The sequence below is a fragment of the Elephantulus edwardii genome, unplaced genomic scaffold, assembly GCF_000299155.1.
Source record: "Elephantulus edwardii isolate Elephantulus edwardi_28Jun2011 unplaced genomic scaffold, EleEdw1.0 scaffold00089, whole genome shotgun sequence".
NCBI classification, from domain to species: Eukaryota; Metazoa; Chordata; class Mammalia; order Macroscelidea; family Macroscelididae; genus Elephantulus; species Elephantulus edwardii.
In genome coordinates, this window is record NW_006399839.1 from 4,009,184 (window position 1) to 4,035,787 (window position 26,604).

Here is a 26,604-nt window from a genome sequence, read left to right on the forward strand (position 1 = left end):
TTGACAGTTTTTGCTACCATTTCTCAGCTCTGTAAGTTATGTTTTTCACAATGCGTCAGTGCTGTCTTTAATTGTGTTCTGGTTGTTCCATTTCCATTACTCTCGTTTCTCTTCTACTTTCTCAACTTTAGCATGAGTACTGTTGCCTCATACAGATGGTTTTTTATTTTAAATGGAGCTTCTGAGCCGTAGATAATACCCTTCACTTAGTGTGTTAGCCCTTTGGTCCTCTGACAGCCACACTTGGGGGCGTTTTTGTTCACGGTGTAAGGATGACAGTCTTAGGGAATCCCCCAGTTTCAACTGCTCCAGGAAATGTGGATTTTAAGAGTTTATATACTTTTTTTTTAAATTAATTTTGAAAGTTTGCAGAGACTTAGGTTTCTAGTCAATCACTGTTGCACTTTTCTCCCTGCCCACCCACTTCCCCCATTTCACTCTTCTCCTTGAAAAGAAAAACTCTTTCAATGTTATGCAATCCCTCCCCCAAAGAGTTTATATTCTGTTGCACATTTTCCTCCTTGGTCTCAGGATCTGTCTGTGTGTCCTTGAAGGGAATGGTTGGTGGTTGTAGCTGACCACCATCTAGCTCTTCTGGTCCCTGGGTAGATGTGGGCTCTCTATCGGGTGGGAGTGGTGGTCTGTTACCATCAAGTCGAGTACAGCTCACAGCAATCCTGCAAACAACAGCTGAACCCCGTCCTGTCCCGGGCCATCCTCACATCTGACACACTGAGGCCCATTGCCACAGTCACTGTGTCAGCCCCCCCAGTCTTCCTTTCTTTCACTGCCCCCCCCCTTTCCAGGCATGCTGTCCCTCTCCAAGGCATGGACAATGCCCAGAGTGTGTGAGATGACACTTCCTCATCTCGCCTCCAAAGAACACTCTGGGTGCACCTCCTCCAAGACCTGTCTGTTCTTTGGCAGTCCATGGTTCAGTCAGTACACTTCTCCAGCACCACAGCTCCAAAGCATCAATTCTTTTTGTCATCCTTATTCACTGTCCAGCTCTGAGATTCATAGCAAGTGGTTGGAAAGACTGTATCCACAGTCAGGTGCATCTTAGTCTTCAAACTGACATTGCTCAGACGAGGAAGAAGGATTTGCAGGGTTGACCAGTTTATTCTCTAAGTCTTTCGTGTGCTCCTCTTGTTCTTTCGCTCGTGATGAGTAGAGATCCTCAGTTGAACCTAACTGGTTCTCAGCAATTCTTAAATCCATTTGGTGTGCCTGTGCTCCCTCATCTCTGCCTTTCTCTGGATTTCTGATCCCTCGATCAGAATTCACTTGGCATCTGTGCAGTTGAGAACCAGAATGGGCTTAACTCGATGTGTGTGGGTGACTGTCCTTGGCTTGTGTTTGCCTCAAATGTCATTGAAGTGATCACTGTTGGTGCAAGAACTTGGGGCTAACTCACAGTGGCTTGGTCTTTGTTGTAATGTTTTCTTTTTCTTTTGCAATTGATCAAAACCAGGTACGCTTCAGGAATATCAGAAGAGAATGAAGAAACTAGACCAGCAGTACAAAGAGAGGGTCCGAAACGCAGGTAAGGCCGCGGCCGGTGCGGGTCGCCCTCCGACAGTCCTCCTTTTGTTGATCGTTGATGTCGTAAGCGCTTTAAGAGCTGTTCTCCAACATGTGTCCAAATGTCCTGTTAGGGAACAGTATTGAGGCCCTCCCCTACCCCTGAGCTGCAGGTCTGCTTGGTTCCTTCCCTATCTATCTATTAAATCCCTAGCTGTCAAGGGCATTGGGTGTAGCTCCTTGTGGTTGGACTCTGCTCCCCAGAGGCCCAGGAGGAGCCCTTCACCTTCACGCCCTGTCCTCCTGAGTGGACAGTCAGAGGTGCTGATTTGGAAAAGGCTGTGAAGATGCCCCCACTCCCGTTTTCAGTTTGCCTTTTCTGTTCTGTGGGGAGGAGTCGCTTTGGTAATAAGAGTCTAATAAGGGCTCACCTAGCTTCGCATGAGTGCTGCCATGTTGGGGCATTCTGATGGACCACCATGCACTCGTCTCTGTACTCCAGGGGTAGTTAATTGAGCATTGGGGTCACTTAGTCTGGGGGCCTGTGAAATACTTTGTGTGAATGGGCATGTTTTTTTGCAAACGAGCCCACAGGATAGATTAGGTGTGTAAAAGGGACCCCAGTGAAATGAGAACAGCGCCCCCTGGAGTTGTGCAGTACCCTCAATTTCTGTGGACCTAATGTATGGTTATAATGCTATAACCCTAATGGTACCCTAAAATAATTGAGAACTACAGACCTGTTTAGTCGAAAGTTCTAGATTTATAGAAGGAAAAAAACCATTGGCATTGAGTGAATCCCAGCTCCGAGTGACCTTGTAAGACAGCAGAGCTGTCCGTGGGGTGTGCAGAGCTGTGAATCCTGAGAGTAGCACACTGATACCTCTTCCTCCTGAGCGGCGGCCTTTGGGTTGGCAGGCAAGCGCTAAACCACGGTACCCCCAGGACTCCCTGGGATTGTTACTGTGTACTGTCAAGTCAGAACAGACCCATAGCAGACCCTCCAGCAGGTTTTCAGAGGCAGTAAATTGCACAGAAGGAGACAGCCCATCCTTCTCCCTCAGTGCAGCTAGTGGATTTGAACCACATGCCTCTGGGTTGGTAGTGCTGTTCCTTAGCACTAGGCCACTGTGAGGTTTGTAGAGGGGCTCATCTAATGATGAGGAAACTATTTCAGTCCCTCATGCACAGTTAATAAGCTGTTGCACCTGCTAGCTGGAAAGCCAGTGGTCTTAGCGAGGGTGGAAAAAGAGAGACAAGGTCAGAGGCTTCAAGGCTGGGCTGCGTTCCGTCTATAGCTGGTCAGAGAAGAGTGTGGTGCCAGGTTCTGCGAGTGTCCCTGCTCCCCCCAAGGTCCTTGACATGACAGCATCGCCTCAGGACTGACAGTGTCCCTTCCTCCTGGCTCATCCTACCCTTTTTTGAGTGAGTGAATCTTAAAACTGGTTCCAACGAAGAAGTATTCTTTTCATTTTGCGTTGATACTTTGAAGTAACCCTGGTGGCACCGGAGTTAAGCAGCTTGGCCGATGCAAACCCTGTAGCCAGGAAGATGGGGCCGTCTGCATCTGTAAAGGTTCCCAGCATCACAAACCTTTGGTCTGTGCCGTCCTTCGAGGCAGCGAGTCAGAATTGAGCAGACAGCCAGGGGCTTTGAGGATGGTGGTTTGATTTCTGTCCTCCATGTTTGCTCTTGGGCATAAGTGCCAGGGCCAGGTTTGTTCAGGTCCCGAGTTCTTGCGCCCTTCTCTCCTTCCTCCCTCTCCCTTCATATTCATCCACATTCACCTGATGAAAGCATTTTCTTGTGTCACCGTACTTTCAGAAAACAATTAGGACTTTGAAATGGTTCTTAGCCTCTCTGTCTGGAACAGTGACACGGCCTAGCAAGGCTAACTGCCCATTTTCTCTCTTTCAGAGCTCTTCCTCCAGCTGGAAGTAAGTCCAGAGTCCCTTCGCATCTTCATGGCTGCCAGGCTCTTTCTGAGACTGCGCTCTCATTCCTGAATGGGTGGTGTGTCCTGCTAGCGCCAAAGAGCGAGCCTGGAAGCTTCATCACCGCTCTGCTTGACAACAGGGGTCTTGGAAACTCATCTCTTTATTTGTTGGTTGGGCTGCCTTTGCTTGTCCGTGGGGTTCAGGGTGACTGACTGTCACCTCTTCCCTGTTGATTTACCTCACAGGGACGGCGTTTGAGAGTTTTATCGGGATTACAGTGGTCTGATGTATTAGCATGCTGGACTGCAGACTGAAAGCTTAGGATTCCAAATCCATCAGCCACTCATAGAAAGCATAGAAGAGGCCGTCTGCTCCTAGTAAAACGTATAACCTTGAAAACTCCAATTAGGGTTGCTTTGAGTCACAATTCTTAGCAGAAATAGGTTTTTGTTTTGTTTTAATTATGTAACACAATGGCCCTCGAAACCCCCTCGTCTTTGAATTGGTGCATCTGGTCTGGTTTAGTGTTGTAACTCCAGGCTAGTACGAAAGTCTGGTTTATTGTTTGTAATCTTTTGTGGGGCCCAGTGCTCGGGGTGCAGAGATCTGGGTCTGCGTCTGGAAGGACGTGCCGTTGCCGCAGGGGTTAGGGTGTGCCGGGGGGGGGGGGGACACGTTCTGAGAAGACGGTGATGGTTTATCAGAGCACGTCATTGGGAGTTATTTTAGTTCTGTGGTCACTTCAAAGGCTGTGGTCACCCCAGCCTGAAAAGGACCCCATGATCCCTGTCCCCAGCCCACCGTGGACACTGCTCTTCCTTTATGACTGTGGTGCGGTTTAAAAAGTGTTGTGCTTTCGATATTTGAACACGGTAGGCTTCAAGCGCCTAATCCTAGCCCCTGCCTTCAAGCTAATTTGGCCCTACAGTGCCCCCAGAGAATGGAGTCAGAAGTGCTCCTCTAGGACTTCCGGGGTGGAATCTTGAGGGGAGCAGGGTCGGATCTTTGCTTGGATGGGTTTGAACCACCAACTCTTTGGTTAGCAGCTGAGCACTCACCCACTGTAATACCTTGGCTCTTTGCTCTTCATTTTACTCTAACGAGTATTTGAAAGCATTATTAATTAAAAACAGTGGCCACTCCTGCCATGAGTCTCAGTGTGTTATATATAAATAACTCGGAATATGAATGTTTCACGTGGAATGTGTTGTTTCTGCCATCTCTGAGGACCTCACATTCTGCTTGACCATCAGGCATAAGAAAGAATGCCCAAGGAGCAAATGAAGTCATTATACAGACAAGCAAACATCTTGGTGCTTGATTTTTTATACATTCTTTGGCAACTTGTTGCAGACTCCCTCTTCGCGCGCGCGCGCGTGTGTGTGTGTGTGTGTGTGAGTGAAACAGTTTCTCACATGTGTAGTGTAGGTCTTTGCTGTTGACTGAGGGCTGGGCTTCAGGCGTGCTCTTGGCTCTCAGCGCCACCCCACAACCCCTCACCTGTGCTGCTTTTACTCAGACTGAACAAGTGGAGAGGAATTACATTAAAGAGAAGAAGGCCGCAGTGAAAGAATTTGAGGACAAGAAGGTCGAGCTGAAAGAGAACCTGATTGCTGAGTTGGAAGAAAAGAAAAAGATGATTGAAAATGAGAAGCTCACAATGGAGCTGACTGGAGGTGTGAAAGCATGGGGCCCGGGAGGCAGGGCCTGTGGCGGACCTGGGGTGGGGGGAGGCAGGGCTTGTGGGGACCTGGGGTGGTAGAAGGCAGGGCCTGCGGGGGACCTGCGGTGGTGGGAGGCAGGGCCTGCGGAGGACCTGGGGTGGTAGAAGGCAGGGCCTGCGGGGGACCTGGGGTGGGACCCTCCACTTACTCCAGTCTAACGTCTGGGTCCTGACCCACCGCCTTGTGTTAGCAGAGTCCATACTCCACGTTGTCTTGGCTAAGTGACTTCAGCTAACCTCTCTGAACATTCTCCCTCCCGTCTATGAGAGGGGGCTGATGATGCCCTCCATGCCCAAGACTCTGACTAGAAATGGAGTTGGTAGCAACATCAAGTTCTGCATTATATCTGGGTCCGCTGCCATTCAAGTCTTGGCTGTCTTCCCCAGATGGCCCAGTGTATTCATGGGGCAGGGAGTGTTGAGGTTTTTGGTGGTCCCCTCTTCTACACCTCCTCACCTCCCGAATCTTGTGTAAGAAGCAGAAAAGATGTCATCTTCCTTTGACCTAGATGTGAGAACGAAAGCTTTTTTTGGCTATATCCTCTATGTTCTGGGGTCCCACTCCCCCCAATGCCGCTGTGAACATTTGAACAGACAGGATTCCAGCCGGAGAAGTGAACTGTGATGGTGTTCTGTGGCGGTGGTAATGTTACAGTAGACTCCGAGCCAGTTCCTTCCAGGATATGAGGAAGCCACACGGGGACCCTCAGCAGGTTGGAGGCAATTAAAGGGGGAGGCATAGTGGCCCTGCCCTCCTAGAGCTGTGTCTTCAGGAACGGCATGGAGCACAAGTGGCCTGAGTTCACTGACCTGAAACTTGGCCAACTGTCCACTAGCAGATGTCCCGAGGGAAGGTAGCCCTGAGTGTGTGTCACTTTGATTTGTGAGTGGTTGGCCTTTGTCAACAACCCCCTGCCCCCAAGTTGGGCTTTATAATCACGTCCAGAGATCCTGGGGTCTGGCCTGTGATGCCAGTTTAGGCATGTTCCATAGAAAACACAGTGCTTTAGAATCTTGAAACGGAGAGCAACTGTGAAGAGCAGGGAAGCTGTGCACCCAGTCTCCACGAGACCCAGGGAGAATGTGGAGTAGGAGGTGTGGGCTCTAGGGAACATCCTCTCTCCTCTGCTGGCTTCCTTACTGGAAGGCTTAGCAGCAGGGCCAGGCCCCTCTTGAAAAGGCTGTGACAGTGGGTATTGCCCTCATATCCGCAGATGGCCCCGTCTTGTTCCTATTGAAATATGTGACTGACAGCCACGCGCTGCCTCTTCTGCCTGCCTTTGCTGCGGGTTCTCATGGTGGTGGCCACTGCCATCCACACCGCTGTGCTCTGCCCTGCCACCAGATGCCCGTGCACCGTCATGCGGTGAGCTTGTTGGCACTCCCTTTGCATCTGAAGGGACTGGCACCCTCTCCTTACCTGCTCTGTGGCAGCTCACTTACCCACGTGTGGGCGGTACTGTCTGCCTGGGCAGTTTTACAGCTAGCGTCTTTGCCACAGTGACTTGCAGCTGAGCCTGACAAGGTGGAAAAGAGAAACAGCGGCGGGAAGTCATCTGTAAGGCAATCGAACAGATTAGAGGGGTGGTTGGAGCCGGCCATGAGGGTGTTAAAGGGCCCGCCATCCTTGCTGCGGCACTGGGTCCCCTCGGTATGGATGGTGCTGCCCAGGTAACTTGAGGTCCTGGAACTGGAAGGACAAGGAGCGCCTCACCTCTGTAAATGGTGCCGTGCTGGTGTTGGATTCAGGGTCTGCGCTCATTCCTCTAATTGAGGGACTGGTTTCACTGTGGTGCGTTGATGGTTGACTACTGGCACTGTTGCTTAATTCTGCCAAGGAGCTCTGGTGGTACAGCGGTTAAGTGCCTGGCTGCCAGCCAGAAGGGTGGTGGCAGGAACCCACAGACCATCCCATAGATGTGTCAGTCTGCCTCGGTCAGGATTACAGCTGTGGAAGCTGGTTCTCAGGCCCAGAGTGCTGTTAGGTTAGTCCTCCTCTAACTCTTGTGTCTGTGTGAGTCACTGGGGGCACTTGTTGTGACATCGGCAGCTTCCGGAAGTCTGACCAGCACCCAGTGGTGCTGATACTTCCAGTCTGTAGACCAGAGTGTTGAGCTCCCAGGTTTGGAGATGTGACCATGAGTTTTCACGAAAGCCAAGGTGAGGCTCTCTAGAATCAGACAGACCATAAGTTGGTACCTCATCCCCTTCGATTTTGTTTTTTAGTTCTTTCTGTCTTCAAACAGCTTTCTTTTCTCCTTGTCTTTCCGGCCACAAACTGCCCGTTCATTTCCTTTTGGAAGCCCTGGCCTCCCCAGGTGCATTATCTAAACCTCAAGCCCCTGGAAGCCACTCCTGACCTTCACAGAGCCTGTGATTTCCTCTGTAAGACAGCGGGGCTCAGAGCTGGGCCTGGGAGGAAGGAATTGCGACACTGAAATAGAAGCCTTATGTCCTGAGCACTTAGAGAATTCAACCCAGGACTCCTGTAATTGTCTACTTCACAGGCCGACAGGCCCAGGCCAGGACAAATCCTGGCTCTGATGGTAACTTATTTTAGTGGTGTGGGCTTGTCATTTGGGCAAGGACATTATAGGACCCACAGGAGAGGATTGATGTGGAGATTAAATGGGCACTTAAAAGAGTAGCTATCCTCATTTAGTTCCTCCAGCTCCGTTCGACTTGCAGGTCATTTTCCAGATGCCAGTGCAGGCCCTGGGATGTGACACTGCTTGTTTAAAGCCACCCAGTGAATTAGTGGGTGAGCCAGAATTTACCTGATTCCGAGCTCCTGCCTGTCCTCACCACCCCACTCTGCCTCCTGGCTATTGGCTTAGATGCAGATGCCCTGGAGGCCTGCAGGACCAGTGAGTCCCAGCTTTAAGGTGAAAGATAAGGTTTGTTCTCAGAAGGCACTTAAAGGCACTGGGGCTGAGAGTTCAAAATGGACGGCAGGCAGCATCTTCTAAGCAAGGGTAGGATTGAGCAGGGTTGAAGGTATGTGCAGTTACATTCATGTAAGAACTGGAAGCTTCCCGCACAAGTCAGGGTGATGAAAATGGGTCCCACACAAATACCGGGCGTTGAGGAATGGAAGAAGTGGTCCGGATCTTGGGGAGAGTGGAGGGTCGAGCTGGACACCAAGGCATTTTTTGTTCCTTCTTGAGCCTGGGTCATTTCATTATTCGAGGGCACAGCAAGAAGGGCTCCAAGTGATTTGCTCTTTAAATGTTCTTGCTGCTTTATCGATTGCTCTGGCCCACCAACTCAGTCCCTCCGTCCGTCTGTGACTTGGGCTCCACAGGCCTGGCCTTGATTCTGTACCTCCTTCCTCCCTCGCAGCCCTTCGCTGTGGCAGCTCCTTGCAGTGGACTTCGTAGCGTGTTTATCACGTACTTGGTGAACTCGCTCGTGTGCATAGCTGTGAGAGAAGGGCTGCTTTTGCACTTCCTGAGAGCACTGTCCTGTCTGCTCTGCTGGCCGGTGGATAATCATGAATTTATCTCATGACCTTCAATCATGACCTCATCTAGTCTGTAGGAAGCTTGGTTAGGCTCCTCCAGTTGACCAGAACCATCGCCAGGAGCCAGGATGGGGACAGATTTCCTTGATGTTGGAGGAGGTGGGATTCAGGAGTCTGGTGGAGAAATCTCCAGCACAGGAACGGGAGGAGATTGTGTAGAAGGACTCCTTGCAGAGGGAAGTGGAAGCTTGTACAAAAGTGGCGAGGTGAGCTGACTCTCCATGGATGTTAAATGAGGTGTTTGCTGGGCAGGAGATGGGAGACTTGGTTTAGGGGCAGCTGGTGCAAGAACCAGCAGGCACGAAAAATGTTTGAGCTCAAAGCTCATACACCAGCAAGTGTGAACAAAGAAGAAAGTCAAATCTGAAGTGGGGCTCAGCCTAGATAGTGAGGGGCCATGCGGTATGGGTATTGTTTTATAGAGAGTGGCGAGTCCTAGCGACATTTAATAAGAGACACGACAGGCAAAATCTAGGTTGTGTTTTAGGAAGATTGTGGAGGGCGGGGAGGATGCGCTGGATATGGTGTGATGTTCACAATAGACCACTGAAGATTTAGTGGAACGATGATAAAAGGGAACAGAACAGAAAGGCATTCGGGAGGCGGAGTTGTCATCACCTGGCCAGTTTGATGCCAAGGTGAAGCCCGGCAAGTCAGAAGCAGAGGCAGAGCCAGGAAGTGAGTTGGGAGAATTGAACCTGGAGCAGTGGTGGTGGTGGGTGAGGATGGCGGTGTTGGGGGGTACTTGGTGCTGGACATGGTGAGCTGGCTGTCAGGGTACAGGCTGACGCAGATTGGGCCCTCGTGTTGAACAGAACAGAATGGAGAGCTCTGTGTGGCCGTGAGCGGGGAGGGACTGTCTTAGGCTGGGCAGTAGCATTGTTGCCTTGGAAAAGTCAAGAAGGATGAGAAAGAGCCCTTGTTATCTCTTCTGTGCAAGTGGCTAAGACATGAAAAAGGAAGAGATGAAGTATATAAATGAAGTTCTGAGATAACAGTAGTGTTACTGGGGCCAGTGACTCTGGAAGAGCCTTTGTACCACAGACGTGGGTTCACTTGTCCTCTGTGGGAACAGCAGGAACAGGTCAACCGAGGTGTCCCTGAGGTGCCTCCTGATCCCAAGGGCTTGTGACTCTTGGATCTCTTCATTTCAGAGGTGCAGAGAAAAAGGCCCTGGTTTCTGGGAATGCTGGAGAAAGAGTGGCAGTGGCTGTAAGGTTGACAGGAGGCTGAATTCTGAAGCATGGGCACCCACATCAAAGGAATGTTCTAAGACATGCTCTTGTTTCTGACGTGGGCATCAGACCTGGGCCGTGTGTGGCTCAAGCATTCCCAATCCTATGGTCTGAGCGGGTGACTAGGGGACACATATTTTTAGGATGATGGAGGTTCTTACTGATCCCAGATGGGAATTCAACCTATGTAACCTCTCCTTTCTTGCCCAGATTCCATGGAAGTGAAACCCATCATGACCAGAAAGCTGCGGCGGCGACCCAATGACCCTGTTCCCATCCCCGACAAGAGAAGGAAGCCCGCTCCTGATATCCTTGACCGTGCGCACCTAACTGAGCCGTCACTGGTCCACGCAGCAGGATTGGCTTTGCCCTATAGGAAAGCTGTAATTAGTGTGAAAGCAAATGTAGTTCTGTCATGAGCTGGTGTTGGCTGCTTTATAGGAATCCCATTAGTGGTACCATCGCCTTTATGGGGGGGGGGACGACTTACGGAGAATAAGGACTTGAAAAGAATAGTTACTTGCAAAAGTACTTGGTGTGGCAATTCAGTCTGGTTTTAACACTCACTTTGGAATTGAAGAGCAGCTGAAAGCACCCTATACTTAATTCTTCTCCCTTTGAAGTGAAGGCGGTAATCTTCCTTCATGTACCTCAGTTATCTAGCTCTCCAAAAGGGTGCATTGCAAACTGTTGCTTAATTTAAAGCAAATGAAGTTGGAGCCAGACATAAAGAAGACTATGAATTGTAAAAATAGCAACAAGGATGGACTAAACTGGAGTGTAGTGTCTGGCTCTGTAGACGCCCTAACAGCCATTTGCCTGGAATGGTTGAATTGTTCAACCTGTGAGCACATGAGCAACAGAGAAATGTCCAGCTTCAGGTCCCTCCACCTTCATGTCTGAGGGTTGTGAGTTGTTAGAGACTTATGAACTCATCACATGTGTAGGACCAGCCTCAGATCTTGGAACAAAGCACCATAGAATTCAGGGTGAAATTTCTCTCGCGTGTTATTCTGTGCTCTGTTATTGCAATTAGCAAATGAGTCTCTTTGCACCCATTCATGACGGAAGGTGGTGGGGGAACAGGGGGCCAATCTCGTTGTATACATACCTGAGACCATGCATTTGGAGAGGGAACTTCAGCTTGGGAACAGCAAGCTGTATTTCAGAAATCCTGTTTAATACAGTCACACTTCCTTGGTTCTGAAATGCTGGCTCTGTTCTGTCGATCTTTGTGTTTGAAAGCCTTGTCGTTTGGATACGGTCCTTTAACTCTCAGCACCTCAGCTAAACTATTTGTTAACTGACGAACAGATCATGGAGGATCTGAGAACCTTAAATAAGGTACAGTTGGGTCTTTTTTTTTTTTTATCTGGGGGAATGCTTGGGCACGGGACATCATTTTCTTTCTTAGCGCTGTTTTTGTGTCGCTTGGTAAATCGTTATGATACCTCTGACACCTTAAGTTGCATCTGAAATTATTAAAGATTTTCTGTTGTTCTTCCTACAGCTTAAGTCACCCAAGAGACCAGGTAAGCACACGATGTTATTGGCACTTGAGCAATTTCTCTGTCACGTTGTCGGAAAAACATGCAGATACTTGTCAGGAAATTGTTGCAGTTTTCACAAATAAAATACTCGTCATTTGCCTCAAAGTCCTCGTGACAACTGAAGGGGACGCTAAGTGCACCCCTCCCCACCTTTTAGTTTTGTTGTCACTAAAGTAATTTTTGTCTTTGCCTCAACATTTATTGCAAAAGAGGCATTTGATGTGGTTGATTGGTGAAGCTTTCCTTATGTGTGTCAGATGCAACACCTAGAAGTCATCCATTTTTGAGAATGAAACCAGAAGAACTCTTCCGCGTTACTTGCCTTTTGGAACTGAGAACTGTATAGTTGTGTTCCATCAGTTTCCACAGCCAGGTGCTGGTGAGGGGTGGCTGGCGGCTCCCCCTCAGGGCTGACAGAAAGGCAGGTTCATTGTTCATGATGGTTCCTTCTGGAAGCTGATGCAAGGATGCACAATAGAATTCTGAATTTGGTAATTTTTTTTTCTTCATTGTGGTTTATTCATGCATCCTGTTGCTAACCGGGTGTGGTGTAAGAGAAAGAAGATTTCTTCCTCTGTTAGATAATTTTCTGAGGACCTGTGATGTGGTCCACAGCCTCCTCCTGAGCTCTTGAAGGCGTGGTGGGCAGAGAGCTGTGGGAGTGAGTTTGTGAATTTAGGCCATTTAAGTCACCGTAATTAGCAGGACTAGTATCAGTATAACTCTGAATACGACTACTGCTGCTGAATAGCTGGCCCTACTTAGAAAGAAATGATTTTTTCGAAATTTAAAAAGTTTATGTTAAGAATTGTTGCCCTTGGAATGGTCACTCAGGCATTCCTTCTACTCTTAAGTGACCTCTGAGCGATCCTGTAACTTTCCTGGCCTCAGCTTCTCTCCTCTGCTCAGGGAAGTTGGTCAGTGCCTCAGCTCCCTCAAAGGACTGTCTGAGAAGCCAGGGCGATTGGCAAATGTAGAAGGATAGGCTAAATGCTCTTTTATTACAACTGTTAGGACTTGGGCCCACAATCACAGTTATTTACTCCTAGTAGCATTTGAGCTAAAGTGTGCATTCATCCTTGAAATACCTCTCTGGTTCCTCCAGCGTCCCCATCCTCTCCTGAACACTTGCCTGCCACACCTGCAGAGTCTCCAGCCCAGAGATTTGAAGCTCGGATAGAAGACGGCAAACTCTACTATGATAAGAGATGGTACGTTCTGGAGAAGCACGGGCCTCTCATATGCATCTCCAAAGACTCCTGTACAGAGGGGGCTGCAGCTGTCTATAGTTACTTCAGAGTGCAGCTGCTGCTTCACACAGAACAATAGCGTCTCGAAGTGGAATAATAGTGGAAAATGTGTTAGAAATGTCCCCACTCTCACTGTGGGATCCCTGAAAGTGTGTCCTGATGGTGCCTGTGGACAAGTGGTCCCCTCTTGACTCCTTGCTGCTGACATGGCTCTTTTGTGGTTCTCCTATAGACGGGACCTGAGGTATATGAGACCCCTCTGCCTCCTCTAACTCTGCCCCTGTGTGCTAAAGTTAATAGGTGTCAAATAAGTTTCAAGGGAGCTTGTTTCACTGTAGGAGTCCTGGGGACACGTTATATGCCACTGTGCAGTGTGAATTTCTAAGATGTTTTTATGTTTGGCAACCTTACCCTCTCCAATATATCACCACCCCAACCATATCTTGGTAAAATCTTTGTAGAGTTTTTGAAGACTGAAGCCACCAACATAGTTTCCTTGCGGAGGGAATGGCAAAGCAATTTGTAAGAGCCATGAAGGCTCACTTCGTCATTAACAGATAGTGTCTTCCGAGACCAGTGGGACATTGCTGTGAAATGGATTCCACTCAGCAGCCAGGAGTTTGGGTTTGTTTCTGAGTACAAGGCATCTGCTGAATGTAACCAGCCGGGGCTGTGCTGCCTTTCCATGCTCTTTAAATCGCCATGAATTTGTTTCTGTTCTTTGTCTGTATATGCAGTCGGAATGTCCCTCAGGTTAAGTCAGAATGTTTGTGTCTGCCTTTTTACTTGGCAGTATTGAGAATATTTTTCCAGATTATTACTGTTTGGTCTCTAATTACCGCTTACAATGATTGAGTTTCAGTATCTTTATCTAGCCAAAAGTTTCAGAGTAAGATAATTTTGAGTGATTGGAGCTTTTTAAATGTTTAGCTACTTACTGTCATTTATACTTCATACTCTTCATACTGAAGAGTAGTGATGTCAGTCTGGAGACTAAGGTGAGCCTGATACAGGCCATGGACTTTGCAGTTTCTTGCTATGCATCAGAAAGCTGGATATTGACTAGGGATGATAGAAGGAGAGTTGATGCCTTTGAGCTGTGGTGCTGGAGAAGAGTATGAATATACCATGGACTGCTAGGAGAACAAACAAGTCCGTCCTGGAGAGGGCGAAACCAGGCTGCTCCTTGGAGGCAAGAATTCTGAAGCTTCGCCTGACATACTTTGGACATGTTACAAGGCAGGATCAGTCCTTGGAGAGAGACATCATACAGGAGAGGAAGACCCTCGATAAGGTGGATTGATTGATTGACTGGAATAATGGAGATATGTGTGTCAGAGACAATAGGATTGGTACTGGGACAGAACAGGGTTTAGGGCTGTTATACATAGGGTTGCTGTGAGCCGCAGGTGACTTGATGGCATATAAAAACAACTGATTTAAGTGAAAATTAATGGAGCAATTTGGTTTTCCAATCAGCTATTTATATTTTGTTTTAGAGCATTAATTACAATGTTCAACATATAATCACACTCTTTCTTCTTCTTCCCTGTGATTCTTGTTTCCACTAATCCTTGTATCCTACCCCTTCTTGCTTTCTGAGATTTATCCCTGAGCACATGCTACCCTTTTATTCTTATGTGGCTGATTATGCTGACAATTGAGGGTCTCCTTGGAGTTACTGGCCACCTTCCTGGCCTGCCTCTTATTTGGCTGTAAGTTGAGTCATGGGTATGTGTTTTGTGACAGGTTTTAAAGATGACTAACGGCCAAAGTCTTGGGGGTTCCACCACTCTATTGGACCAGAAAGCGTGATCATTTCAGTGGTTTTGAATTTTATTGCACACACTCACCCACTCTCCGCTTTCCCTTCTAACGTGGTCCCTTTTAGAGCAATCTGCAGTGGTCGCAGGGCACCATCTAGTTCTTCTGGTCATGAAGGCTGAAATTTGTGTGTTCTCTTAGTGCTTTGGACTGACTGCTTCTATATGTGTCTTTGCTTCTCACCTCCTTCTTTGGTCTGGACTAGTCATAGCACTTTAGATGGTTGCTCCCAAATTTGAAGTTGGTTAAAATGCTTATAGGTCTAGTAATTACTGAAGTCAATCAGGTCTAACCTATGAAGGTTGGAGCTACTGCCTTGCAGGAGTTACCTTGTCGAGAAGTAATAATAACAAGCAGACTTTCGCCACGAGTTTGATCTTTGTGACTTCTGTATGACTTGGCTATCTGGGGTATTTGGTTTTGTTTTTTTTTTTTTTTTTAGGATAAAAGAGTGATGATAAATTTACTTGAGTTACATTCTCAAAGGGACAGATCTCCCTTCCTGAAAGGAGATTTGGAGGGAAGACCTATCTGGTATTTTTTTAAATTTTATGAAGTCAGTGCTACATGCTAACATTATCTAACTGAACATTCCCCACTAGGTGGCAGGGCCTAACAGCTCAACACACCGAAAGGCAAAATAAGATGAAAAATGTCTCTAATAATGAAAACCAAATAACCTTTAAAGATCAAGCCCACACGTAAGAAGCAGCTTTGAAAATGATGAGATTTATCTCTAATATTTTTACGGATCTGTGAGTCTCAAAGCCATGCCATATTTCAAATGATGCTCATTTTGTAATTGCATGGCTGCGAATCTTCTTCTTTCCAGGCCTAATCCTAGGACTTTATGAGACGTGTCTTAAGGGTGGAAATGCAGTAAAATAAAATTCTTTGTTTTTCTAAAGGAGGCACACTGAGAAGTATTTCATAACATATTCTGAGCAAGTGGTCAGGTTTGATATATTCAGAACTTCTCAGCATTGTGAAAGAATTTTCAGCATCATTTTCAAATGGACACTTTTGCTGACCTAGTCCATTGGGAATTGTGCAGCTAACCCTGGTAGGTTTAACTGGCCAGCGTTTTCGTGGGAGAAAAAGAAGCTGGGCAATCTCCTCCCATGGCAGTTTCCAGCTGTGTGTTGATTCCAGCTTGACAGCAAGGAGTGAGTGAATCTTTGAAAGTGACAACCAGACATGTTCTCTGGCAACATTCTGCATTTTTAATTTAATTCATTTTTCCATGAGTTTAAACTTACTGGTATTTTTTGCTTAAATATATTTTGAGGTTTGCTGATTCTTTTGTTCTGTATACTTTGTCTTTAGTTCATTTTGTATCTGGCTTTTCATTTACTTCATTGCTATTTTTACAGTTTCTTCCTTTATCTTCTTGGAGGTTACCATCCAAGTTTCTATTTTATTCTGAAATAATGCACTCTCTCTTGGGTTCCTCTCCTTTTGGAAGTTCTCTAACTTCATTATTTGCTCTTTAAGCTCTGTTGTCCTCGTTACTAGGTGTCATCACGGATGAGTCATAGTGACCCTTTCCTGTGTCATCATCATCTGACACACTCAGCCCATTGCTGCAGTCACTTACTGTTCTCAGTCTGTCTCATTAAAGGTCTTCTCTTTTGCTAACCTTCCACCTTTCCAAACATGAGTTCTCTTCCAATGAATTGCCTCTCCTAGAAACATGACCAAAGTATGTGAGATGAAGCTTCACCATCCTTGCCTCCAAAGAGCACTCTGGCTGCATTTTTCCCAAGATCTTTTTGTTCTTTTGGCAGTCCATGGGATAGTCACTGTTTCTCTCCAACACTACAGCTTAAAGGCTTCAATTCTTCTTCTGTCATCCTTATTCATTGTCCAGCTCTCAGATGCATAGCAAGTGATTAAAAAGACCATGGCCTGAATCAGGCATACTTTAGTCTTCAAACGATATCATTAGTCCTCAGTAATTTGGAGACAGTAGTCTTTCCCAATGCAGTATGTCTCCTGAGCTCCTCATTGCTGATACCAAGAGTATTGATCCAAGTAAGAAAAAATCATTGACAACTTCAATCTTTACTCCATCTATCAAGATGTTGCTTACGGTGATTTTTTTTTTTAAATTTTTTTAATTCTTTTTGTGTGCGTGTACCGTCAAATCAGATCTGACTGGTACAGGAGGAGATTGTCCCTCCGTCCCCAGCAGAGCATCTGGTGGATTCGAACCGTGCGCCTCTGGGATTGTAGTTGCAGCTCCTTACCCCTAGGCCACCAGAGCTCCCCTGCTTATGGTGATTTTTGTCTTCTTAATTTTGAGATACAATCCATATGGAAGGCTGTAGTCTTTGATATTCTGCAGTAAGCATTTAAAGTCCTTAATTTCTGCAAGCAGCATTGTCTCATCTGCACAACGCAGGTTGTTGATGAGTCTTTCTCCTATCCTGATCCCACATTCTTCTACTTCTCTAATGACTTGCTCAGTCTAGTGATTGAGTAGGTGTGGAGAAAGGACACACAGCTCTGGCACATACCTTTCCTGATTTTAAACCATGCAGTGTTTTTTTTTTTTTGCTCTGTTTGGACAACAGCTTCTTGGCATATATACTCTTGGTTTCATATAAGCATAATAAAGTGTTCAGGGACTCTCATTCTCCTCAGTGTTATCTATAGTTTGTTAATGATCTATATTCTCCTGCTTTCAGACAGAATCAATCTGACATTAGCAATGATATCTCTGGTGCCATGGTCTCTTCTAAATCCAGTTTTGAATTTCTGGTAGTTCCCTGTCAATTTATTGCTCTAGCTATTTTTTTGACAAACTTAAGCATTATTTTGCTTGCAATTTGATAATAATGATACTGTTAAAAAATTTCTACATCCTATTGGATCGCCCTTCTTGAGAATGGGAACAAATATGGATTTCTTGCAGTCAGTCAGCCTAGCAGCTGTCCTCCAAACTTGCTGGTGCAGACTGGTGAGCACTACTAAGGCTGTATCTCTTGTTCTCTCTGACTGCTGCCTCTGGTTCTCATAGGTTCGTTTTGCTAACTGTAATTGTATCTTGGTTGATTTCTGAAAGATGTTGGCATTTGTTTCAGATTGTTGTCTGTTGCTGTTTCCTTTTTTAATAACTTCCTGTAGTACTTCTTATGAGCTTGGTCTGGTCTTTAAAATTCACTTAATTTTTGTTTGTCTGGAAATGCCCTAATTTCCCCACCTTTTTTTAGGAGAAAGTTCTGTTGGGTATATAATTCTTGGTTGGGAGTGTTCATCTTTCAGAGTTTTCTGTAGTCCCATTGTCATCTTAGCTACATGGTTTCTGCTGAAAAATCAGAAGATAATCTTATTGGTTTTCCTTTCTAGGTAAGGTAACATTTTCATAATTCTTCCTTTACTTTTGGTTATGCAAAGTTTAATTCTGATAATGTCTTATTGACTTTATTTTAGAATCTAGTTTGGGCTTCACTGAGCTTCTCAAATACATAGCTTCTCATTTTTCAAAGTACTTGGGTGGTTTTCATCCAACAAGTCTTCAACAATATTCTCTTGGGATTCTTTTTTTTCTTCCTATTCTAGAATTCTGATCACATTTAAATTATTGCTATTGATGCTGTCCCACATAATTCTTAGTCTTTGTTTTGTTTCTTCTGATTGCTTCTCTAACAGATTAGTGCTTAGATATTTGTCTTTAGTCCCACTAATTCTTTGTTCCACTGTAGAAAAACTATTTAGTGCAGGGCCAGAGTTTCTACATGTCCATCTTGTCAGGAGGGACCAGTCCTTGGTGAAGGACACCATGCTTGAAAGGATGGAGGGTTAGCACAGGAGAGGAAGACCCTGGATTGAAGGAATTGACACAGCGACTGTTAAAGTAGGATCAGATGTATCAGAGACAGTGAGACTGTCTCAGGATAGGGCAAGGTTCAGAGCCATTGTTCATAGGGTTGTTGTGAGTCATAGTTGATGTGATGGCCCATAACAACAACAGTTGGAGGTAGAATTCCCAGACAGGGTTGAGTTTGTGCTCTTCTAAGAGATGGCTGAAGGTTAAGTGCCCAGCAAAGAACAGAACTTCCACTGGCCCAGGGAAGAGCTCAGAACATGCTGCCAGGCCAAGTACAACACCTCTGTCAAGCTAGGTGCCATCCAGAGGTGGAACACCCAACATGGTGTGGCATTTCTGCTGGCTTCAGGCATCCCCAGAACTGCCCGCCCAGCCAGAGATGATGTCTGCCAACTCAAGCAACAGGTGTAGCAGTACCACCACTCCAGTTAGAGATGGCGCTCTCTGCCACCATGAGGAAGTGGAGAGCACGTGTGTCCTTACATCTGAGGGTGTCATGCACCTGGGGCCAGGTCCCTAAGACCACCCAATTTTGGGGACAGTGTCTGCCAGACCAGGAGATAGATTGTAGCTGAGTATCAATTCAGACAGCGTACTGCCCCAGCCCTGGTAGAAGCAGTGCATGCACTCCCCTACGTGGGGTTGATGTGCACAGGATGTCCTGCCAGTAACATTCAGTCACTACCAGCTCAGAGGTGGCCGAGGATCATGGGCTCTGCAGGCCCCAAGAGGTGGAGAGGGCACAACTCCTAATGTGAATGTGGCTCATGCAGCCCTGGCAAATCTATGGGGACGTCCAGTCAGTTTATACCAACCCAGGAGGTGACCAGGGACAGGGGCAAGGTCAGAGATGGTGTTTCTGTCCATGTAGGGGCTAAGTACAGGCTAGGATGCCCCGGCTCTTCCCTCTCCTATCCCAGCATGCCACACTTCACAGGCTCTAGGCCTCAAAGAGAGCGCATTTCTAGATAATGCGGTGATGTTTTCTCAGCACCAGCACAGCACGTACCCAGCCTTGGATGGAACTAGGGTAGGGGCTGGCTGACTGATGGGTGGATTGGGGATACTGGTGGATCCAGTCACTCCTCTGATCCCCAGGAAGGTACTAGGGGGAAAGGAGGAGGTCGTGACTTGTCAGCCAGCGTCTGGTGTGGGTACCACTGCAGCCTGAGTCCCTGTTTTGGCCAGAAAGCTGCTTGCTGATGTTCACCGTGGCTGCACTGTGTCAGGTCTGCACATGGTTCACTGCTCTGTCTGTTTATTCTCTTTCACATTTTCATTCCATTTCTACCTCTGCCTTGTATTTGGACCACTTTTTTCATCATTTCCATTGTAATGTAAGGTTCTAGGATGATTGTATCTCTTTTGTTTCCGGTTTCTCAGGTGTGCCGTCTGGACTGCCATATACTTAGTTCATCATCTTACTGTACATTTTGAAGGCATAATTTCTTTCCTTCTGTATTTTATGTGTTTTTCTTCTTTGACCTTAGTATAAAATCTCATAAAGGATTTCTTGAGAGGTGTTTTGGGGAGTCCTGGCCCCTGTTTTTTTCTCCCGGGCAGTCCCCAGCCTCTCCCATCACAGCAGGCTCATGCAGTCAGTCTGGGCTTTGCATCTCTGTTGTTTTGGTGGCTTTCAACATTTTGTAACCCCCTGCAGTCCAGATCCCTGGCTGAGAGGTCAGCAGATCACTCTTTGTTGGTGACGTTGGGGATAAAACAGTATTTTTGGCAAAATATGTTTCACTGGGTTTTGAGTGACTTCAGCAAAACGAACGCGGCTCAGGCTTCCCGTCCTGGCGTGAGCACTTACCAAGCTACATTTAATTTTGAAAGATAAGCATCTTCCCTGTGCCTTGGTTGTACACGGCTCTCAAAGCATTTTCTCTCATGCTGCACTCTCTCCTCACGTTTTGGACTAATGACCCCTCTCGGAAAATGCTGTGAAAGTTGCTGATATTTTAAAATAACGAACCGGTGGTGCTGGTGGACTGTTTCTCTTCTCTTCTCACTTCAAAGCTGAAACTGCTAATGTGAATCGCAAGTGAAGTCACCCACTTGCTCAAGTGGATTTAACCCCCCTGCCCTTCCTGCTGCTGTGAAAGACTTAAAGTAACGAGTATTTATGGCTAGACTTGGTCCTTCCTAAGGTTCTGCTGCTGGAGCCTGGGGCTGGTGGATTTTGGGAATTGTAATGTTCATGTCAGGGTTCCCAGAAGGACACAAAATTAAATTAATTCTCCCTCTCCCCACCCCACTTTTTCGACCCACCTTCTGGGGAAATCGCTTTCTTTTAAGGGAGTAGTGGTAATTCTAGCTTGCTGGGTTTAATAGTGGAAGCAAAGCTTTAAGAGCTTAATTATAGGGATTCCTGGGTCAGAATTTCCATTAGTAATAAAGGAATAAAGTCAATTTGACATTTGAGGCTCGCTCTCTGAGGCTGTTTAAAATGTTTTTCTATAGAGATGAAATGCAGCTTGCAGGGGCGAGTGGATGACAAAAAAAAAGGCAAACCAAACGCAACCCTGAAAATAGTTAATTGGCAGAAAAGTGGTAATGTACACTTTAGCTGATTAACTATGCTTGGTGTTGCTTTTAACATTTTAAAAATAGGGGAATTCCAAATATATTTAGCTATTTTATTAGTCTTTAAAAATAAATTTGTATGTTAAACTTGTCATACGTTTTTTGGTTTCATATGAACCTGAAGACTTTAATGTTTTTTTCAGAGATCAAATGATTGAACGGATTTGCTATCCAGGGAACACATTGGTTCCCTAAGACCATTTTGCTTGAAGCCTGAGAGAATCCCTAAAAAATCAAAGAGACACTGTTTTAAGAGTGGTAAAGCATTGGACTGCTGCCTACAAGGTTAATGGTTTGAACCCACAAGATGCTACATGGCAGAAAATGATGACAACCCGCTTCCATAATGGTCACAGTTTTGTAAATGCTATAGAGCCGTTCTTCTCTGGAGGGTCACTGTGGCTTGGGATCAGCAGCAGTGGGCCAGGCAACACATTCCAAAGTCGGCTGCTTGGGGAGCTTGCAGGCCAGTTCTCCTCCAAGGAACGGGTGGGGTCCATGCTGAGCGTTTACGCCCACCACCATTAGGTGATCCCAGAGCAGACAGATGTGGGATTTTAAGCACATCTGAAGGAAAATAGAAAATAGATCCTGAGATTTTCAACCCATTTGTCTTCCACAGTTAACTGTTGAGTTTTGTGACAAATGACGTTAAGCTTGCTTTCTCCCCCATCTTTGCTCCTTAGGTATTTTCCAGTACATATTTACAAAATGCATTTTTGTTGTAGAATTCTGCAGTAATTTCATAGTTTCCACATGCACAATTCAGTGGCACTGATTACATTCGTAGAGTCATGCAGGTCCCCTCACCCTCTTTTCCTATGTTCTGCTTCCATTTCAGTACCATGAGTTTAAAGAAACTCTTTTATTGCCTTTTTAAAAAAAATACCCGTTTATTATAAAAAGACAATTATTCTAGAAAGAATTACTACTTAAAATTTTGTTTTTCCCTCTCCAAAGACCGGTCCCTCCTTATGATGTGTCCAGAGTATGTTAGACGGAGCCTCAGAATCCTTGCCTCTAAGGACCTGCCTAGTTTAACCCTTTCCAGGATGAATGTTTGTTTTCCTAGCAGTCCATGGTACCCTCAATACTCTTCTCCAGCACCACAGCTCAAAGGTATCAATTCACCTTCTGTCCTCCTTAGTCATTGTCCAACTCTGATGCATAACAAGTGATCGCAAAGACCATGGCCTGTATCAGACGCACCTTAGTCTCCAGAGAGACACCATTGCTCTTCAGTACTTTGTAGAGGTCTCTAACAGCAGACTTTCCCATGGCAATGTGCCTTTTAATTTCCTGGCTACTGGTGCCAAGAGTGTTGACTGTGGAGCCAAACAAACTAAAGCTGTGAACAATCTCAATCTCTTCACCATCCATCCTGATGCTGCCAATTGGTCCAGTGATGAGAATCTTTGTATTCTTGACATTGAGCCTCAACCCATATTGGAGGCTGCAGTCCTGGACCCTCTGCAGCAAGTGTTTCAGGTCCTCCTCAGTTTCAGCAAGCAGGGTTGTGTCATCTGCATAATGCAGATTGTTGATAGATCTTCCACCAATCTTGACTGCACACAATGGGCATAGTTAATATTTTGCACTGAGAAGTATACTGCGTTCACATTAGTCATACACACAGAGCAATATGCCTGTGTTCACACTGGTAATATACTTCTAGGCCACACTCACGGGTTGGTTTTTTTTTTTTATTAAAGTAGTAAGAAAAGTAGTGTCTAAATGACCTGAGGCTAGTCGCATTTTTGGTTTGGGGTTTTTATTTCTTTAATAACAGAGAGTGACTGTTTACCCTCTGTATTTCTTTTTATTGGGATTTTAGTGAAAATTCAGTTCATTTTTCCATTCAGCCATTCATACAAGTTTTGTTTTATAACAGTACCCACAATGTAGCTGCACTCTTCCCTCTTCATTCCCGTGAGTGTCATGTCCACCACTCCTGTCCTATTCCTTCCTGCTTCCTGTGTTCATGTGGTTGTTTATACTGAGAAGTGGGCACCTCCCTGGTGTTACTGTTTATCTTATGGACCTGGTTCTTGTTTGACTGAAAGTTGAGCCATGGAAATAAGTTTGTTCTGTACTCAAAGGTTGATAAAAGCCCATTGTCTCAGGGATACTACCAGTCTCTGTTGGACCTGGTAAGCTTGGCCATTTTTACATTGTTGTTTTGTTCCACATTCACCTACTGTCTAGAACCTTCTACTGAGGTCCCTTTTAGAGTAGTCAGCAGTTGTAGCTGTTTCTTGTCTCAGAGTCATGAAAGTTGAGGTTCATGGGGTCCACTCGTCCCTGGACTAATGGCTTCTGTGTGTCTTTGCTTTCCTTACTCTTCTTTGCCCTGAGCAGGGTTAGACCAATAGTTGCACCTTGGGTGGCTTCTAAACGCCACGAAAGAGATGCAAGGCTCTTCTTTGAAGAGCCCATTTTGTTACTCAAGTGGAATGTAGAACATTGTCTTTGTGCACTGTATGCCGGTTGTGGTTGAAGCCCCCTGAGTATGTGGTCTCAGGGCCCCAGGACCAGCACCTCATTCCTTTAGGGTATTTAGTCATGGTTAGGAAATTTAGCTTTGCCTCCTGTTGGCTCTGCTATATGCATAGATAATGCTTACTGCAAATACTAATATGAATGTAGAAAGCTCACTTGCCAAACCTACATATGTCATGGATAAAAACCCTTTCCCCCGGCTGTTGCTGTGACTCTTGGCATCTGCCTGTATATCCACTTGCATCCCCTGACTATTGCTGATACTGCAGGGTTGTGTCTGTGGCCATGTTTACCTTTGTTGACTATTTCTTGTACACCTCTCTGTGGCTTGCATCTCTTTCGTGGCGTTTAGGACTGCTTGCACCCCTGTTGTGTATTGCCTTTCTCTTCATCACTTGTCCGTTTTCTGATTTTTGTTCCCCTCTCCCTCCCTTCCTATCCCTGGTGCCTGTCCAAGAAGGTTTCTTTCTGTGTACAAACCTTTCTTTAGAAAAACCTTTCTTTCTTTTATAATACTGGACTCAACAATATTTGTCTTTTGGGACTGACTGACTTGACTCAGCCTAATGTCCCCTAGATGTATGTGGTATTTCACAAATCCTTCGTATTTCATTGTGTGCATGCAGCATGGTTTGATTATCCATTAGTCTGTTGGTGGTCTCCTGGGTTGTTTACATCTCTTTGCTGTTGTCGGTAATGCTGCAGTGAACGTGGGTGTACGTGTTCTTGTTGCTGCTCTTATCCCTTTAGGGTTTATCTCTCTTGTAGTGGAATTGCTGGATCCACTGGTATTTCTTTTTCCAGCTTCCTAAGGCAGCCTCACAGTGACTGCTCATTTTTATATGGCAGCTCACGCATTGCTGTCGAGTTGGCCTCAGAATTGACAACCCCCCACAAGGGTTTCAGAGGCTGTACATACTCTGCTTGCTCTCGCACAGCTTCCGGGAGGCTAGAACTGACAGAGGTGCAGCCTTTGGTTTGGCAGTTCAGTTCTCTGCAGACTGCACCACCAGAATTCCAGGCTCTCCACACCTTTGCAGGCATTTGTTTTCTGTCACACTGAACTTGACTACTGCTGAGGTGAGACAACCTCTCATTGTTCTCTTGGTTTCCTCTCTTAATAGCAAATGATCATCAGTGTTTCTTCATGTGCGTGTTGATCAGCTCAGCGTCGTCTTTGATGAAGCATCTTCTCATGCCCCCTGGCCATTTTTTAATTGGATTGTTTGTTTTGGTGGTTGTGCTACTGGAGTTGCCTATAAATTTTAGATATTAGTTCCCTGTCAGATATGATTTTGTCAGATATTCTTTGCCAAACCTGTTAGCTCTCTTTGTATAATTTCAGAGACATCTTTAGATGTGCGTAAGTATTTAATTTTCACAATGTCCCAGTGAGCAGTAGCCATGTTCACTATAGTGCGAGCCAGCTTGGGTTGGAGTGGTCAAGGGGCCCCTGGAGGATGGACACAGTGATGATCCCCCAGTACCGTTAGGGGAGTAAGGGGGAGATCCTGCACCACACTGTGCTGGCCAGGCGCTCGTATCTGTGTCTTTGCAGTCTCGGGTTCCTGCCCCTCCAGAAAGCTACTTGCAAAAAAGCTCAAGAGGAGGAGAGGCAAAAAAAGTTGCAAATGGCTGCACTGTGTCAAGTTCGTTCTCAATTCTCCGCACCGTTTGTCTCTCTAGTCAATGTTTTCTTTCAATTTCTTCCTTCACTGGGCATTCAAACTACTCCTTGAGACTTGGAGTTCCAGAATGATCATCTGTGTCTGTTCGCGTTGTTCTCTGGTGTCCTCACTGGAGAAGCCCGGGCTGCTGTCTTGTCGAAATCCCCTCTCTGTGCTGCTTTTATTCCACACTTCACTTGGGACGTGACTCAGGGTGGTTGGATTGGGTGTGAGTGGGCAGACAGAGAAGTGTCGGGGTTGGAGTCTGACTGTGAACTAATTGAGCTTTTCCTTTTGCATCCCATAATCCAGACCTTGTGATATGCCATAGTTAGCATGATGAATGCTCCCTGACCCATTTTACCAGCTAAGCTATGGCCTAGAGCATTTTTAAAGCTTCAGTCAAAAACCAGTCTCGCTGTTCTAATTGCACATATAAAATGATTTCTCTTACTGGCGTTTTCATGAAGGAAATGGACTTGGAAAACTGTGTTCAGCTCCGGAGCAGTAGATTAAAGAGGACACAGAACCTAGATTGGAAAAGCTCATTCATTGTAGGGCTGACACACACCCTTCAGCTGTGTTTTCTTGGCTGTAGCTTATTTCATTATACCAGCAAAACAGAGCTGCTGCCTTCCTTCCCCAGAGAAATAATACTTGGATGCGCTAGTTTGCTGGAAGATGAGTTTGGGTGGAATTTGCATAAGTTAGTGGATCTGGATTGCTGGAATGATCCAGTGCTCCATGTGATCCAGGGAACCAAAGGTTGTGTCTTAACTAACTGTGACTGACCCAGGTCAGTGCTGCCAGCGGGAGCTCGGCTGGTATTTCCAACGCTGGTAACCCAGCAGCTGCTCCTATATCCTGTAGCATCTGTCCCTGCCCCATTTGGCTTCTGGCCCCGGCTTTCTCTTGTTTTCTGCACCCTTGTCCGTGAATTTTGTTGAAGCTGGAAGGGACACCTGTGACTTGTCCATACCATTCACAAACCCATTCCTGACTGTCCTGGGCTCTCTTGGGTTTTGTTTATGGTTATTTTGTCCTTGTTTTTTTGGCAGGTACCACAAGAGCCAAGCCATCTACCTGGAGTCAAAGGACAACCAGAAACTGAGCTGTGTCATTAGCTCCGTCGGAGCCAATGAGGTAAGGACGCCTTCTGTCGTCCTCTGGGAAAGCAAAACATGGGCTCTGAAGCATTTGAAAGGACAGCCTTGCATAAGATGCCAAAAAAGGCCAAGCATGTCTGTGTTGCGAGGTCAGCACGTTCAGGCAGAAATTGCACACAGTCAGAATCACCCTTACGCAGTTCCCATGACTCCATTGTACGTGGGTGTGGGTATTCCTTGCTGCGTTTGGGAAACTGTTGTAACTGGCTTGAGCGCCACTGAGGTAAACTCAGGAAAGACGTGGGGAGAGTCTCTGTGAAGTGTTTGCCTTAAAACCCTGCTGCTGTT

At 46.2% G+C, this 26,604-nt stretch overlaps 1 protein-coding gene across 1 annotated transcript in view; it reads left to right on the forward strand.

The window, feature by feature from the left end:
* SUDS3 (suppressor of defective silencing 3 homolog (S. cerevisiae)) overlaps nucleotides 1-26,604 on the forward strand; it is a 38,838-nt gene that overhangs the window by 9,437 nt on the left and 2,797 nt on the right. Inside the window, exons 4-11 of the mRNA XM_006890413.1 lie at nucleotides 1,475-1,546; nucleotides 3,442-3,461; nucleotides 4,981-5,137; nucleotides 10,153-10,248; nucleotides 11,225-11,286; nucleotides 11,453-11,474; nucleotides 12,598-12,703; nucleotides 26,209-26,293. Coding sequence (XP_006890475.1) covers nucleotides 1,475-1,546; nucleotides 3,442-3,461; nucleotides 4,981-5,137; nucleotides 10,153-10,248; nucleotides 11,225-11,286; nucleotides 11,453-11,474; nucleotides 12,598-12,703; nucleotides 26,209-26,293 — 620 coding nt within the window. The remainder of the gene's footprint in view (nucleotides 1-1,474; nucleotides 1,547-3,441; nucleotides 3,462-4,980; nucleotides 5,138-10,152; nucleotides 10,249-11,224; nucleotides 11,287-11,452; nucleotides 11,475-12,597; nucleotides 12,704-26,208; nucleotides 26,294-26,604) is intronic.